Raw genomic sequence first — 17,164 nt, forward strand, 5'->3', positions numbered from 1 at the left:
ACGAAATCAACAGAGCCTCCTGAGCCGCGGATAGCCAATAACAACCATGAACCACACAGTTAGTATGACACAGAGCAGGACAAACACCGCCACCCCCCAAAACACCTACTCCTTTCATTGGCAAACTGACATGGGTTAAATTCTCTGGACCGGCTGTAAGTTCCTGTAGATGAGACCATGAAATGGACACATTATTTCTGAGGGAACACAAAGGAGTTATATGTCTCTCTCGGCTTCTTTTGGTGCTGCAATGCGATACTGGATTTGAAGAAAGAGCAGTCCGTACAATCTATTATCCGAGTGGCTGCCGTGCGTTTGCGCGCTTTGTTTATGCTCCTCATAAAGATAGGCCTCAAAAGGGTTTCCACTTGACAGCCGTGAGTTACCTCAAAAGTATGTTCTCAAAGAGGTCAGAACCCATGTGGGCTCGCTTGAAATGAAAGAGGAGATTCAAACCTGGAAGCGGTACTTAGCCTTTAATTTACACGACTTCCTTTTCTCGTGGTCCATCGAATTTGAAATTGAGACATTCTTCAATATTAGTGCCCATTATATGCAATCGATATCTCCCTCCGTGGTCTAGAAAGTCGCCTTCGAGCCGGCGGCTCAGTCCGCTCTCTGTCAGGACGCCGTTATCGGCTTCAACCGTCTCACCAGTGGGGCGCGCTCACAGGCACACACATGCCCAGCTATGTCAATAAAGCAACGAGGAGCTCAGATAACAACGCAAAGAGGGAGACAATGCTCCACAATATCTTAACAGAGCAAACTAGAATGGGCACTCGGTAGAGCGCATACCTTCGCATATCACAAGATTGGGCATTGAATTATGAACATTTTGGCATTAGTTGCATGCCAATTGGACAAACATGTATCGTGCTATGGTAAAAAAAGATTTTGACCTTTCCATGACCTTGACCTTTGACCCGATTGATCCCAAAATCTAATCAAATGGTCCCCGGATAATAACCAATCATCCCACCAAATTCCATGTGATTCAAGAAGATTTGACCTGTTCATGACCTTTGACCTTGACCCTTGACCCGATCGATCCCAAAATCTAATCAACTGGTCCCCGGATAATAAACAATCATCCCACCAAATTTCATGCGATTCGGTTCAATACTTTTTGAGTTTTGCGAATAACACGCATACATATAAATAAATAAATAAATACACAGCGATCAAAACATAACCTTCCGGCATTTTCAATGCGACGGTAATAATACATGCAGTGCTTCATAATTGCTGTATCGACAACAACAAAAAAGTCAGTTTACATGCCATCCTCACAGTTGGGGTTATGAACCGGCACGTTGGAAGACGCAACGACAAACAAGAAAAACACAACCGTCGCCGCCACAAGCCACGACCGACGACGGGTCTGAACTAGCACCGGTCTTTCCTGATAAAAAGTGATGAGATCTGAGTTGAATCCAGTGACGGCGACTTGTTCCCACGGCTCACTCCAACTTCTTTCCCGGTTCTACCCGACTGTGACCTGAAGGCTGTTTAATCTGATAGCGAACACAGTGAGTCACAGTCATTCAGGGCGTCAGACAGTCTGCTGTGAAAGCCACTGTTATGAACCTGCGTGTCGGGCTGAGATGAATCTGTTGTTGGAAACCGGTGTTACGGCACCAGTTGACCCAAACACAGACCGACCTCAGAGCAAAGACAGCGAAGGAGATGGAGAGATTTCTTCAGGTCTATAAAAGGTGAAAACCTGGAAATTAAAGTGTTTTTGCAGAGACTCCAGGCTCGATGCATTTTTGCGACTGACTGCTTTTCCCTCCTGGAACAACAAATGAGCGACAGAGAGCGAAAAACAACGAGTGTGTGTCGATTGTGTCCCGAAGTAAAATGTGTGCGTGTGAATGACTGCAGCTGACGATCAAAGCGTCCGGCGTCCTCGCCGACAGACGCGAGGCTCTGAACCCGAGATGATTAGAAGCCACGGGGAGACTTAAGGAGCCGTCTTAGCCCAGGTGGCCACCGTCATTACGACTGAACGCCTCGATGCTGAGCGCAGGCCGAGGCGCCTTCACGCGGGTAATGCCTTCATTTACATCGACACAAACACGAGACAAACACGGCTATTAATCTCAAGCAGCTCCTCTAACCCCTCCACACTGAGGGAGGCCGGGTTCATTTCCTGCTCTGGTCCCTCCGAGGTCAAGTTTACATGATCCGGCCCCGAAGAAGAAGGTAGATGAACACATGAGGGCTGAGCTTAATTTGATATATAATATTAAAAAGGCCCTTTTAGTTTTATTTTTCATTACTGAACATCCTCTCTTCCAGAGAGATTCATAATTGCTCCAGGGAAGCAACTGAAGAGTATTTCTTCTGCTTCAGCTCAGCAGAGGGTTTTATCGACATATACTCTTTATATTAGTTTGGCTTCTTCACGAGACAGGAAGGTTTACCGCGTGGAGCTGGAGTCACGATAAAGTCTGGATTCAATGGAAGATGATGCCGACGATGGCAAACTTGGTTTCCATTTCACGAATTTGAGAATTATTATCAACCCCAATTATATGTCACGAGAATATTATTTGTAAATTTGTCAATGCAGGATATATTTAGGGAAATCATGTTTTAGTTCATATGTCTGTATGAAACAGACCGGAGCTAAAATAAAAAAAATAGTTCCATGAAATCTTTTTTCCTTCCCTTTGCAAAGCATTGCATTGCATTGCTTGCAATACCATTGAATTATTGATCTATCATACAGCGTAGAGTTTATGAAATATTGCCATACTGGTGTAATACCATCCATCCATCCATCCATTCTCATCCGCTTATTCCGGGGTCGGGTCGAGGGGGCAGCAGACCCAGCAGGTTGACCCAGACTTCCCTCTCGCCCGCGACACTTTCCAGCTCATTCTGGGGGATCCCGAGGCGTTCCCAGGCCAGCCGGGAGATATAATCTCTCCAGCGTGTCCTGGGTCTATATATAGAAATATACATTTGGATTTAATTGACCCATACGATGGATGTTTCCTTGACTTCCAGCGTCTCCTCTATTATGAAGAGCCGAGTCCAGATATCAGAGCAGAGATTCCCATCACGATTACGAGTTGCACTTTGATGTGACGACTATTTAAAAATCCTAAACTGGTAACGACACGAACACGGCATAACGCCTCACGTCCAGACAGGTGCGACAGAACAGGAAGACCAGAGAGCTGTCGAACAAGCACAGTCTGTATATTCCCACGCAGCCCTCAGCTGAGGCGTGATACCAGTGAACACCTGTGTGGGAGGATCCTGGGTGTGTTGGGCTTTTAATGCGGCCTAATGACACATTTAAACAGGTGCTCCAGTGATTCACTGAAGCGTTGGGAGACACGCAGGAGATATTTAAAATCAGATAAACATAAATAAGCAAAGTAATGCTGACTTTAAGTGGCTCAAACTCTGAATTATATATTGCCCCCAGATTTTAAAAAACCCACAGAGGAGCCTCAGAAGACATACAAAACATTATAGAACTTCAATATTTTGAACTTTTTCTGATTCTGAAAACACAAAATGACATCAAGTTGCAGCTCTCTCTGCAAAAAGACTCAAATAACCTCGAAGGACTCGGCTCCGACCTCTATCTGGGAGCTGTTGTCTGTTTCCTCTGCGGACAGCAGGCCCGGGACGCCCTCGAGCTCCTCCTGCTCAGGATCCTGGTCTTGCTCCTGACTGGCCCTGTTACTGTCCATGTTACGAGGGGGAAGCCATCTCCTCCACCGGTGACTGTACAGCTTCACGTCCACCGCTGCGTCCTCATCTCCTGCCTGCCCCTGCACGTATGAGTAAGAGACCCCTGGGGAGACGGGAAAACAAGAGTGTGAGTCAAAGAAAACAAGTTGTAAAAGCACAGGTCAATGTTTTGCCATGGAATATCAATTAGTGGCATGGACTGTTTAAAGTTGTCCGTCTGTCACAGGTCTGACAACTCAGATTGGCCTCGATGTCAAATGCTCCAGCTGTCTACGTGGGCTGCATCGTGGCATATACGTGCGTAAATGCAACCGTTGTTGGTCAAAAGCTCTGGTTCACCCACAGAAGAGGCATTCTTTGCAGTCTCAAGTGTGCATCATCTTGTCTTGTTGTTTTGTGTCTGCAGCAGCTCCCCTGGCCAATTCTCACCGTGCCACTAACACTTCCTGACACTCACTCTATCCCCGATGGTCATTAGTCACACCCATGTGTACAAAGTAGCCCAGGCAAACACTTTTACACTCTCATCCAAGAGGCACCTCAACATTTATTTTCGTCCTGCAAAGGATCTTTGTCGGTTCCTCAATATAATGATGGAAAGCTGGCAAACAGCGGATGCTTTAAAATGCACCATGACCACAACATAGGGACTTTGGATAAATGCCGTCTCTTTTCCCAGCGTGTCCCAATGTGAACGCCCATGATGAGTCACCTTCTAAAAGGAGCACATGCACCTGCACCTCTCTTGTGAACACTACCTCTGGTGTTGGCGGTTCAGGGGCAGCAGATTTACTTATTATCCGGGGGCAGATTTGGGTCTTTTGTCAAGCATTGGGGGGGGGGGGGGGGGCACAGAGGTCAGACCCCTGAGGGACACCTAAAATAACATCCCAGCAGGACGAGGCTGCCCCTCAGTACGAAACTGTTCCTCGCCTTTTGTGCGAAGGGAAATCTTTCCCCTCTACTTTTCTTTCAGTGCGTCTGAAAGGCCCCGCATACCTCCACCCTGACTCTGTCGGGCGGCCTTGTTGGCCGTACTCACACCTGTCAACACCTCTGATTCACAAACACCGGAGGGATTGAAATTTGGTTCCACCTAAAAAACGTTCAAGGACCTTTTAGGGGGTCATAAAACCACAGAATAAAGGTGCTGTCTGCACCCCTGCTTTCATTGAGATGCTGCTTGTTTTCCCCTCTCAGTTCCCACCTGACTCATTGTTGCTGACAGGAGAGACATGACTGGGAACTTGGGAAGTAGATGAGGTGGAACGCTTCATTGTGTTTCGGCATGCTAGTGTTTGTGGTGTGCATTATATGAGCGGGACAAAAAGTCACATCCTTCGATGGTTTCTTTGCCTTTCTGCTTATTTTAGTGCCCGCTGAACGCTGCTTTATCAGAGTAAAGCTGCAGAGCTGCAGACCACCATCTCTCAGGCTCAAGTCCCGAGGTTCACACGGACTGCGTTTTTTCTTCTGAAATTGTGCTCATTTTTAAAAGTAAAAAACCTAATCAGATGTGAGATAATCTGTGCGATGAGAGGTCCTCTTGTTAGAGCAGAACTCAACAAATGATGACTGAAGGAACAGACGATGTGATTATCAGTGTGGCTCAAGATCACGGGGAACAGCGTCGCAAAAGTTTCCCTCCTTTCACCGCGTCTTGTTTTGTTCATTCGCGATGACTCATTGGGAACGCATTGGGAAAACACACACACACACACACACAGACACACACACACTTTGAAGTGACACTGTATTGCCAGCACACAATGATGCCCTCAGTAAAACGTAAGCATAACAACACAAAATCGATTCGCACTTTTCGTTTGACGGGTAAATTCACACAAAAAAATACTTCTTTTTTTCTGACGTACCCAAAGATTTTACAGTGAATATTCATGTGTGAAATCCTCTATAAGCTGCTACACAACGGCGTCTCAACAAATTCCTGTTTCTCTGAGTGAAGCATATGTCTTGACTCAAAAAGAGGCCCACAGACTATCCCATGAACAACTTGCAATGCCATCCTCATCGAATCGGTTCATTGTTTCAGCAGTGGAATGAATCAGTGTGCTAAGAAACCAAACAAACACCTTTTTTTTTTAAGCATCTCAAGTCAACATATGAGGTTGGTGCCTGAATGAGTGTTTGACACAACAGGCAGGTTTTCAATGTTTGGTCCTTTACAAGCCAAATTATGTCCGGGGTCCTCTCAGAGCACCGAATGCTGAGGCTCAAAAATATATAAAAAACTGACGGTGTTATCTGTACTGGCGGATGCTAAAATCTTGAGATGGATAAGCTCAGAAATGAAATATGACGTTCACAAAAAGAGACTGCTGCTGGTTTGATCTTGTGATGGACAAGATGAGAGCTTTTTAAACTAGCTTTTTCCCCTACTCATTCTGTGTGTTAATACAACCCGACTTCAGTTTAAAAATGTTAAGCATGTGCGATGCCAAGTGATCCAACTTTGCATCTCTGTCTCCTGGGGGGTGGTGGAGGGGTGGAGACATGCAACTGTTTGAAATTATTACAGTATGCAGTGCTTTTCTAACCTGCGGCAGCTCGCTTTTTACACATCCTCTGTAAAAAATACTCAGCCTGTCATTCGGCAAACACATAAAGTCTATCAGTCGACTGCAGGAGAAAGTTAAACACAGGTTGACAGAGAGGCAGAGCCAAGACATCCGGGTTCAAACGGTCCTCATAAAGTCCAGACGAGGGATGACTGTAAAGATTCAAATATTAAATGCATCTAAATCTCAGATATGAGCACGAGACGAGTTTAAAGCTTAAAGAAAATGAAACGTGTTTCTCCATGGACAGAGGCATCAAGTCGTGAGCGCTCCATTACACCAGAGATTTTGTTTTGCCAACAATTAGTCACATCTGTCTAAGTCAGAGTACTTTAACACAGACATCCCCTGAGGTTCAGATTAGGACTGCAGATAGAGACGCGTGTCTCTTTCTATAACATGCCTGTTGAGGATTTTATATCGAAATATCTCTGTACAAAGCTGATTTCTCACTAGAGTAACCCTTCAGATAAGAGACAAAGCACAAAGACACACTTTAAATTGATGAAAACTGTCGTACATCTGAATGTCCCACATTATCATGAAAACAATGACTATGCGAGGACCTTTGAAGCTTCTATAACGATATCAGAAAGGTCCCTGGCAACATCACAATACATGAACACGCCGTAAACACTGTGTGCTGAGCAGGCGCTCTTGTATGTCACCAAAGTGATAAATGTGTCATGTGTGATTGGGGGCTATAAATAGAAGCCATTCTCATTGAAAACAATTGAGTGCTGCAGGGTTGGCTGGTTTTTACAGGTCAACATGAAAGTTAAAATCGCATTGTTTCCTTAGACAAAAAGCTAGTGGTACTTTCCATTCTATTTGGGATTATTGCAGAAAATAAGCAAATGGCAAACACAAGTTTATGATACCTCTGAGATTTTTGAAGTGCGAATTCAGGAAAAAGCTTCCACATTAACAAACTGCACTGTGGTTACCGCGGCGAAGCTAAGAGCGGACTTGTGTTTGAAGAGATTACATTTAGTCATCTCATTTAGACACTTTACACACACCTTTTTTAAATCTTCGAAATTCAAGAGAAGGATATTTAATGATGTATTTTATGTCGCAGGAAAAAAAATCGTAAAATATCTGAAGCGTGTGCTAATCAATTTTACGCATCTGAACAAAAAAACACATCAAAAGAAAACATTGACTTTGATTCAAGGGGACTGAAAGCAACAACATGTTGCGGCAATCTGTTGTTTAGGTTGAGGCTACACAACTACTCAGGTCCAGGGTAAGGTTGTGGTTCATAGACCACATAACTTAAAATAAATCAATGGCAACTTGTGGTTTCACCAGAGACATGAAAGCCGGTCTCCTGGGTGAAAGCCCTGTGTTGTTGGACCCATGTGGACATTATTGCTCCTTAAACTAGCTTTATACACTCTTTACTTGCACCGTCACCTCCGCTCGTCACACTTAACTGTGTGACGAGCCGGCGCTATAATGTTTGTCTCCCAAAGAGCCAGGTGCGAAACAAGCTCTATAAATAGAAGCCAATTTTTGAAGTCTCAAATGTGTTAATTACAATCTGCCGAGCCTTGAAGGTGGAGGGAATTCATTCGAGGGAAAACTAATGTTGCGTTTGCGGCGCTCGGGGTAACACGGCGAGGAAGAGAGGAGGCCCGAGGCAAGGAAGCAAAGGGGGAATTAGGAGGTAGACTGTGTCCAGCTTCAGGTGCAGTGATTTTTAATGACGATTTTAACATTGAAGAACAGAAGGAAGAGAAAAATGCTAATGACCCTTCCAAGCATCTGCTGTAAACAACTAAATACACTGGACACAAAAATCCAAGCAGGCTGAGCCACAAAGCACCCGGAAACATCCCCGAGCACACAGCACCAAACCCCAAAACACAGGGTTTAAAGTGCCCGAGTAAACCATTGCGGGACTCCGCTGTCACCGCCGTGGCTTTCTTTCAGTGATTGGTGGATGTCTTGGCTCTGTCTTTGGTCAGTCAAAGGAAGTTATCCAAAAATACTTTGGCAAAGTTATGCAGGGAGGGCTGCAGGCAGTCAGGAGGGCTGCAGGCAGTCAGGAGGCCGCGGGATCACAAAGAGAGTTGCGTTTAAGTGACAAGAGTGTTTGCGGTTTCAGGATTCCAGTCAGGCACCATGTCGGTCTCATATTTCAAGAGATTGACTGCCGGCTCTCGTTCCACTGTTCAACTTTGCGAATGAGGAGCCTCGAGGCCGTGAATCACTCGAGCAGGAGAGAGCTCGGGCTTGAGTGGACCTCCTGTAACAGGTTATTTCCTCCAGTGCCGGTGATATTATTGTTCTCTTACAGGTCAGCGGCTAGCCAGAACATCTCTGCACAGACAAAAGCTCAGCAGCTCTCTCAGTTTGCCTAAATCGCTCCATGAAAACACGAGATCTGCCCTCACTGTTCCCACACTGTCCTCTTAGTGCTTGCCTAACAGACCTTGAAATTGGAAATCGTCACATCTGTACGGAAGAACAGAGAAGGATCAGCGGGAGAAAAGCCTGCACTTTTATTCTGATACGCCATATCACAAACAACAGCCTTCATACTCCGGGGCTCACAGTCTTCAGCTGAGCTTCTGTGGATAGAAACACACCTACACACCGAACACCTGAGGCACACTTGACACTATAATCGCTCCTCACAAATGCACTCACTTGTGTTTTGTATCTGCAATTTTTGACCAACTACTCATCTGCTGAATGAATAACATGTGTATTTAAATCTCACACAGGCTTGAACTCCATCATTACAGTTCCAATATTGCTTCGTCAATGAGAAAACAATAACAAACTGATAAATAAAAGAACAATCTTCTCTTTTTCTTCAGTATCGAAGCAAACAAGTGATAATTAAATGTTATTCATGAATACATCATCTGCTAATTACTATTTTAACATTGTTTCAATAGTGCCAAGTTGCCCAAATGCAAACTAATGAAGGATAAAAAAAACAACATGCCAACAACTACAGGAGCCCATTTGTCTCAATTGTGTTCGAGTAAAACTTGTTTGAATTTGATAGCTTATTAAAATGAAGTACACCATCAGGTACAGTGAAGGTTTGAAGTTGAACCCTCATCTTGTTGTGACAATTCAAACTAGATTAGTTTATAAGCATGCAAGATTTAAAAAAGCAGGATTATATATAATTTGAGACCTGATTGTAAAAACACTGAATGAAATGGTTGATTGATTGATTGATTGAGCTTTCCTGGTTTGTTTTAGTATGCATTCTCATTTATTTGAATGTCTTTACATTTTATTTTGAGTCTGTTATCTGTGTTTTTTTATGGTGGTTTCACACGGCCATATTGACCTCTTGTGAAAGAGATTCATAATCTCAAAGGGTTAACCTTGGCTAAATAAATGTTAAATTAAGAATATAAATGAAGGAATTTGTTGTCGTTGTTGTTGTGTATTTTATTCAGTAAATCATTGCAATACAAGACAATATTATTCTATATAATATACAAAACAGAAAGACTGAAATCACTCCTACTTTGCAAAAATGAAAAGAAAACCTCCTTACATCTCGACACCATTATCACAACATTGTCCAGATGTAAATTACAGTCATTTGAAATATATTGATCGGCACTGTTTCTAGTTAATTGACCACCTTTCCGTCACCCTAAAAGCAATCGATTTGAGTTTAACAGGCTGTGGTCATGTGTGAGAAATATCACGGCCATCAGGCAGCTGCACTTTACTGAGGATTGATTCTCTGTAGTGTGTGTGTAGAGGTGTGTGCACGTGTCTGTGGTGTTTATGTGGGACTTGTCCTGCAGGTGGGGATTGATTGGTGTGAGTGTATTACTTCTTTTTTTCACCCACTTTATTTGTGGGCAAAGGGCTAGAGGCGAGGCCCTTAAGGCCCGTCTCCATCCTTCCTGGTAATCCATCAGCATCACTGAGCCTCTCTCAAAATCTCACCACAGTCCAACGTTCTGTACATTCAGCGCTGTGTAAACACACACAGACTCCTCCAACACTTAGTCGAATGGACCTGTCATCAAAAGACAAAAAAGAAAAGACTCCACCCGTCAGAGGACGAGATAGTAATTTGGATTGCAGACACCTTTGTTGAATGATTTAACCCAAAGCTCATATCTGAATATTACAGTTCATGCAACAGCTAACAGTTGTATTATTAGAGGAAATGTATGGCCAGTGAACAATATGCAAAAACGTGGACACAAAGAAAGCTGATCATAAAAAGTGTCCCAATGTGCCACTTCCTCTTGTCAACAGTCTCATCCTTGCAGTTACTGAAAAATATGTTTTTTCCTTGAACTAAAATCTTTTATTGATATTCCTATCATCAATAGATATTGTATCCATCAGACACTTCTCATAGATTAAGCTGATTTGAATCTTCTAATTTTCAATCAATTGTGCCTCCTTCTTTCTCGGGAGAGTCGACTAACCCATCATACCAAATTCAACCAACAACACGTCGTGTGGTTTTCCAGCACTAAGAGCAGCCCTCATATCCACTTGTGAAATTCCTCATAATTCTTCAAGTTAATTTGTTTCACTTGTGAGTAATATAGATCCTCTTTAAAAAAAAGTGCATTACATATGTTTTCCCTCCAAGATCTTGATAGTTTCCCAGTATGCAGATGTAAACATATAACTCAGATTTTTTATTTGATGAATTACATTTTTTTTTTATGTGCAGGAAAATCATCGATAAAAACTTGCCAAATCTCATATCCTCCTACCTACAGCCTCCAGGCACACACAAATCAGCTCCAGCAGAAAGACTGAAGACACCAAATCATCTTCAGCAATAGCATCCCACAAGCACGTATATTTATGAGCAGGAAAGAAGGAGAGGACCAAACCCAGCTCTGGTGACAAGACTCATCCAAGTCAGAATCTGTAATTGCTTCAATCTCTTCCCATTCAGCGGTGGAGGCGTTAGCCAATCACAGGAAATCAATAATAAATATGGTCGACTACACAACCCTGCTCTGCACAGCGAGACCTACAGAGCAGCATATCGAAGAACAGATCCCACCAAAAGAAATCCCCGTTGAGAATGGATTGTGTATTGCACGGAGAAATGTGTGTTTTGTTAAGACCCTTCCATTTAATTAGAAGTGAACAGTGCCAAATATTTGCATTGCCAATTGAATAACAATATTTTACTGTTACCTTTTGTGAAATTGTCTAATTTTGGAGAGAACATATTTAAATTCAAGCTCTGCTTTCTCTCTTTTCTGACAGGACGAGTGAAAAGCACAAAGATTTCTAAAGCAAACCTAATTACATTCCTTAAATACACAATTCATCAGATTTCTCATTTATTTTAGTCTTTTCACGTTTCCCACTAGTTGTACTTGCATTTAAAATGACAGAGGCGACGAGAAGAAAGTCTTCAGCAGACGTGAACAATGTGGTCAATTCAATTTCTTCGGGCAGTGTCTAAAAGGTGAAATGATTTCCTGGGTGTGATTTGCTTCCTTGGGGATAAAATGTCAAACTATCTCACTTAAATACAGGAGACTTGTCTGTAATTTTGTTATTAGAAGACAGACATGGAGTCGTAAAGAGAAGCAGACAGATCGTGCGCGACTGGAGTTTATTGGTAAGGTCGTCAGGGTGGAATTAAAATAGTGAAGAGAGCAGGTTGTTTTGGTTTATCGCTCCCAGTCGCACCCCTGACCAGCTGTGTGGTGCAGGTGCAGGCTCCGGGGTTATAGTGCAGGTTGTTAACAGTTTAGGGTCGGTGGAGCATCCGGAAAACAGACTAACAGGCAACACAGGATAACAGTAACTAAAACAACGCGTGCAACTTCGACATGCAGAAGCAAATCGCTGACTACGCTCATGTACGATAGATACACTGGGAGCTGGATCATAGGAGACACTAAGTTTGCTTTTCATGATTATGATAAATCAATAAATTCCTAACCAGCATGATGGGAACGGTGTTGTTACGTAATCTCCTTTTTAACCTGTTTTCGCTGTTGTATCAGTTTGACATCCTGGATGCATCCTTCTCACACATATTGTCGGCCTTTCTGTCCGCTTCTCTCTGAAATATCGCCTTTTCTTTTACAATAAAATTCGATAGTAGCCTAAGGCCTATTCAGTTTGTGACAGTGTGGGCTTCATGGCAGCTCTGACGGGTCAATTAACAAGTGTTGTCTTGTTTGGTTGCTTTCAAGTGACATGAGGTGCTAAGCTAAGATAACTACTGACTGTGGCTTCATATCTAGGTAGCAAGCTAACGAGCTGGCTCGCTAACTGACAGCTGGCAAACAAGCTAGCTTGGAGATCAATAAAGCTTGATGTCAGCTGGTTAGCTGGTTAGCTAGTGTGTAGCCTAGGTCACCACTCTGGGTTTGTTGTCACTTCTGTATTTCTTTTCACCAGGAAGATATCGTTGCTGACCAAATTGCCTGAGTTTCTTTGAAGTAAATTTCTTTGCTAAGTCAGGTACCAACACACGTACGCTCTATTAAACGCGAAGATGTACGCGCAGCACAAACCCTCTACGTGTGCTAACATGTGCATGTTTGCGGTAAATGACCGTCGGCCTTCATGGAGGGGGACATTAGGTGATGTACACTACCGTTCAAAAGTTTGGAGTCACTTAGAAATGTCTTTATTTTTCAAAGAAAAGCACTGTTTTTTCAATAAAGATAACATTAATCAAAAATACACACTATACATTGTTAATGTGGTAAATGACTATTCTAGGTGGAAACGTCTGGTTTCTAATGAAATATCTCCATAGGTGTATAGAGGCCCATTTCCATCAACTATCACTCCAGTGTTCTAATGGTACATTGTGTTTGCTAATCGCCTTAGAAGACTAATGGATGATTAGAAAACCCTTGTGCAATTATGTTAGCACAGCTGAAAACAGTTATGCTGGTGATATAAGCTATACAACTGGCCTTCCTTTGAGCTTGAAGTTTGAAGAACAAAATTAATACTTCAAATATTAATCATTATTTCTAACCTTGTCAATGTCTTGAATATATTTTCTATTCAATTTTCAATTCATTTGATAAATAAAAGTGAGTTTTCATGGAAGACACAAAATTGTCTGGATGACCCCAAACTTTTGAACGGTAGTGTATTTTTCTGCTTCTGTCTGTGGTTTGCAACATCGATCCCTCACATATGCATATTGATCTAACCCAAACATATTTGTGACCCTTGTAGAGGACACAGGCGTAATTGCTCACTTCAGAACTAATTTGTTTGTACCGCTGGGCATGGCTGCACTGAGTCTTTAATAGAAACAGACAGTCCAGCGCCCTCTGACAAACCGCCCGGGAGACACCGGGTGTGAATGCAAATGGAATTGACTTGTAAAATATCTTTCAACTTTCTCTTTCGTTTGTTCCTGACTGACTTTGTTTGAACCCTTGTGACTTTCCTCGGAGGAGAAACAACTCACACTGCCTTTGTTTTGGCTCAGTCAGTCGGTAACAGATTCATATTCACACCTGTTTGAGCCCGAGGCTCTCTTGATTTATTTATAAGGGCGGGGTGAGATCATCAATGCCAGAGTGAGAAAAACGTTTTTTTGTAACAGGTGCCTTGAGTTGCACATGCATACCGATACTGTATCATTACTATAATATTCAAGATCAATTCCTTCCTTCCTCATGATATTTATGAACTATTAATTATGACTATAATGAACATTATGTTTGCATGTTCTTTCTATATTTGACATTAAGTATTGCAAAACATCAGTTTAACTTTTGAGGGAAAACATTTATTTACTTTCTTCCAGAGAGCCATATTTAAAGATCAACACCACTTTCATGTCTGTACATTATAAAAAGCTACAACCAGCAGCCCATTAGCTAAGCTTAATATAATTACTGTAAACAAGGGGAAACTGCAAACTTTAACTTTAACTCTTACTGATTCACACAATATATAGTGTTTGTTATATCTGAATATAATCTGAAGAATAGAAATGACATTGAAAAGACGTTTTGGTCCTTTGCACATTTGAATGTGTCTAAAACCTTGTTGAAATCAGTATTCTTAAGATCCTTTCTATAATAAAATTAAGTTTTTGTGATTGACTGCAGTGGAGCAATTTTGCAGTATAGTTGCAGAATCTTGACATTTCATGGAAAAGCTAAGCTCCAAACCCTTTTTTAAATCTCCTTGTTTTGGGACTTTCAAGTGTGACTCAGCCCCTCTCTCTTCATGCCATGCCTCTGGGCACCCTGCCATCAGCACTGGGCCCCATGTTCTGCCTCTCTGGGCTTCATTGATCAAACCTAGGGCCCCACAGCACCGACAGAGCCTTGGCTTTTCAAGCAGCCAGAAGAAGGAAAGATAAGGTAGAGACATTCATGAATTAAGAGGCATTCAGATCCTTTACTGAAGCTAAAGTAGCAAATACAATGTAAATATACTGAATGTTATACTCCAATCATCACTAAAAAACATACATCTTATGAGCCAAATGTACTGAAAGTATTAGTAAGTAAAAGTACTGGTGCTGCAGAACATTAAAAAAAAATTAAAAAATTATTCGAGAAATATTAGACCATTTTAATAATTGTTGCCCTTTTTTATAAAATGAAACCATGTGAGACGTTGAAAGGGAAAATATTTGGTGGAACTGCTAATAACTCATAGATTATGTGAAGGGCCAACGACCAAAAAACACTGGTTTGAGCAATAATAATGTCTTGTATTTTACAAGCAGTATTTTGTCATACTTTTTTATGAATAAATAAAAAAGTAAGTAAACTAATTACTGAAACTGTCAAACACAATTGTTGAAAGTAACACTATATCCTTATGAAATGGAATGGACTTAAAGTTTCAATTTCGAAGATCAGTTTTGTTCTCTTTGGCGCCCCCGATGGCGATAAGCGGTAATACTTCACAGAGAGCGTCACTTTGGATTATTCCTGGGAATGTCGTGACAGACTCCCAGTTTGTAATACTGCAAATGCAATCAATCATCAATCAGCCCGATCCATTGTGTTACCTTATTCGGCAATATATGGTGACTTAAGATTATTAACATTATTTAACATTAATGACATTTAATTAATCAGTTTACATCAATGACATTCATTTCAATGACAATCGTCGAGAAAGCAGTACAGATATATAGAGTAATTGATGAATGTATTTTACTCCATTTCTCTCACAATGTAAAGTTTCTGTGCAGAAAGCAAACAAAAGCAAATGCTTACAAACAAACACCAAGAAGTGGTGACGCATGAATAAAACATGGAATATCCCTGCGGTGATATCCTGAAAAACACTCTGCTTTCTTTCTTACGCCTCAGATGAAATGCATGTGGCTCGACTCAAGAAGAGGTGATAAATCAAACATCTCAACATACACTTTGTTTAAAGTTTTCTGCCGAAGAGGAGTGAAAATCGGGTACCACAAACAAGGCAAAGTTGAAAGATCTTTTAAATAAGGGAGACCTTGCCTGCCAGAGTTCAATATATACGATGGTAGATTATAATGAGCGGAGCTGTACAAGGGGATGGAAAGGCCCTGAGGGGGTTGACTGCTGGGCTCAGTCACTCTGTTGTACCCGGAGCGGCAGCAGACACTATCCTCTGACTTCACACCACCTGTCTCCGAGGATTTCACCACAGGAGATGGACTGCCGGGGAATTTGCAGACAGAAAACACAGGCTCTGTTACACTCGGGCACACATATATAGGGGTGATGGTGGTGTCGACTTCTGATACTACAATTCATCTTTTATGAAATAATTGGCAAGTCTTAAATGTGAGCAGCCTAAATTTGCCAGGAGCAAATTATTGTCGTGAGGTAATGGTGGACATTGGGCAGCAATGTTAGCGATCTGACGTCTCGTTCTGAAATGTCTCAAATTTATTTCTGTCCTTGGAAAAACGACGATAAAGTAGGCTGTCTGACAAGGAAAATAATTACAGCATTAGCATATCATTCATTCCTGACTGGCAAGAAGAAAATACATCAACAAAACGTCTCTTTAGTTCTTCTCCAAATATATCTGTTGGTTAGTGAGTGTAACAGTTTAGCTCCACGCCTTCCTTTTTGTATTAGTTGTTTTCATCCTGTCACTAAGTATCATGTCATTCCAGATCCTGCTTCCCATCTCGTCAATCCAACTCCCCTCACCTGCCTCTGATCACCTCGTTAGTCCCTCATTCCCTTCACCTGGTCCTCACGCCCTTCTCACCTGCAGCCCATCCCCTCATTAGTCCCTCACTATTTAGCTCCCTCACTTCCACTTGTCCTCTGCCAGATTGTCTTGTGTTTTTCCGACCAAGCCCTCCATAGTTTGATTATTCTGTCTGCTCCGATCTTGACGACGCTTTCAGTAAAGAGTCTTTATTTGAATTATCTGTCTCCTGAGTCGTGCATTTGGGTCCACCCTAATCCCGTCGTGACAGTGAGATTGTTTCTTTCTCTTATTGACTTCATATCATGCTCTGACTATTTTCGTTTAAGCGAAGTAAAACTCAAAATAAAAAGTAATGATTCAGTAAATGCAGCTTCAGCTGCTTCAAGGTTTTATTAAAACTGCGGGGGCAAATAAAAATGCGGTGAATTGTCTTCCGCGACGTGCTGCCGACAGGGCCAGGAAGGTTTTGCATATCCGTCCCTCAACAGCGCATGACGAGCATTGTGTAGAACTGCATCGCGACGCCTGGGCTTTTCAACATGGCCCGTGAAGACAGTCGAGGCGTGTGTTGAGTGTTTATCGCCCTGTCAGCGGGGAACTGGGTCACTGGCCAGACACCAACATGCAGAAGCACGTCAGAGCGCCGCTGCCTGTGTCTCTTGATGTTGTCGGCGAGCTGGGGAAAATAACATTGACTAACAAGCTTGTTGTCGTCCAAAAATATCAGCAGA

At 42.3% G+C, this 17,164-nt stretch overlaps 2 protein-coding genes across 5 annotated transcripts in view; one reads left to right on the forward strand and one right to left on the reverse strand.

Moving 5' to 3' along the window:
• The window catches only part of plxdc2b (plexin domain containing 2b), an 88,445-nt gene that overhangs the window by 51,093 nt on the left and 20,188 nt on the right, over positions 1-17,164 (reverse strand). For 2 of the 4 annotated variants that reach the window (XM_056434607.1, XM_056434609.1), the window contains exon 2: positions 3,582-3,820. In XM_056434607.1, coding sequence (XP_056290582.1) covers positions 3,582-3,820 — 239 coding nt within the window. The remainder of the gene's footprint in view (positions 1-3,581; positions 3,821-17,164) is intronic. The other 2 variants (XM_056434608.1, XM_056434611.1) reach the window with 1 other exon arrangement.
• The window catches only part of si:ch73-174h16.4 (leucine-rich repeat-containing protein 14), a 157,920-nt gene that overhangs the window by 28,117 nt on the left and 112,639 nt on the right, over positions 1-17,164 (forward strand). The gene's annotated exons all lie outside the window — the stretch shown is intronic.

Source organism: Pseudoliparis swirei, chromosome 16, assembly GCF_029220125.1.
Source record: "Pseudoliparis swirei isolate HS2019 ecotype Mariana Trench chromosome 16, NWPU_hadal_v1, whole genome shotgun sequence".
Taxonomy (NCBI): Eukaryota; Metazoa; Chordata; class Actinopteri; order Perciformes; family Liparidae; genus Pseudoliparis; species Pseudoliparis swirei.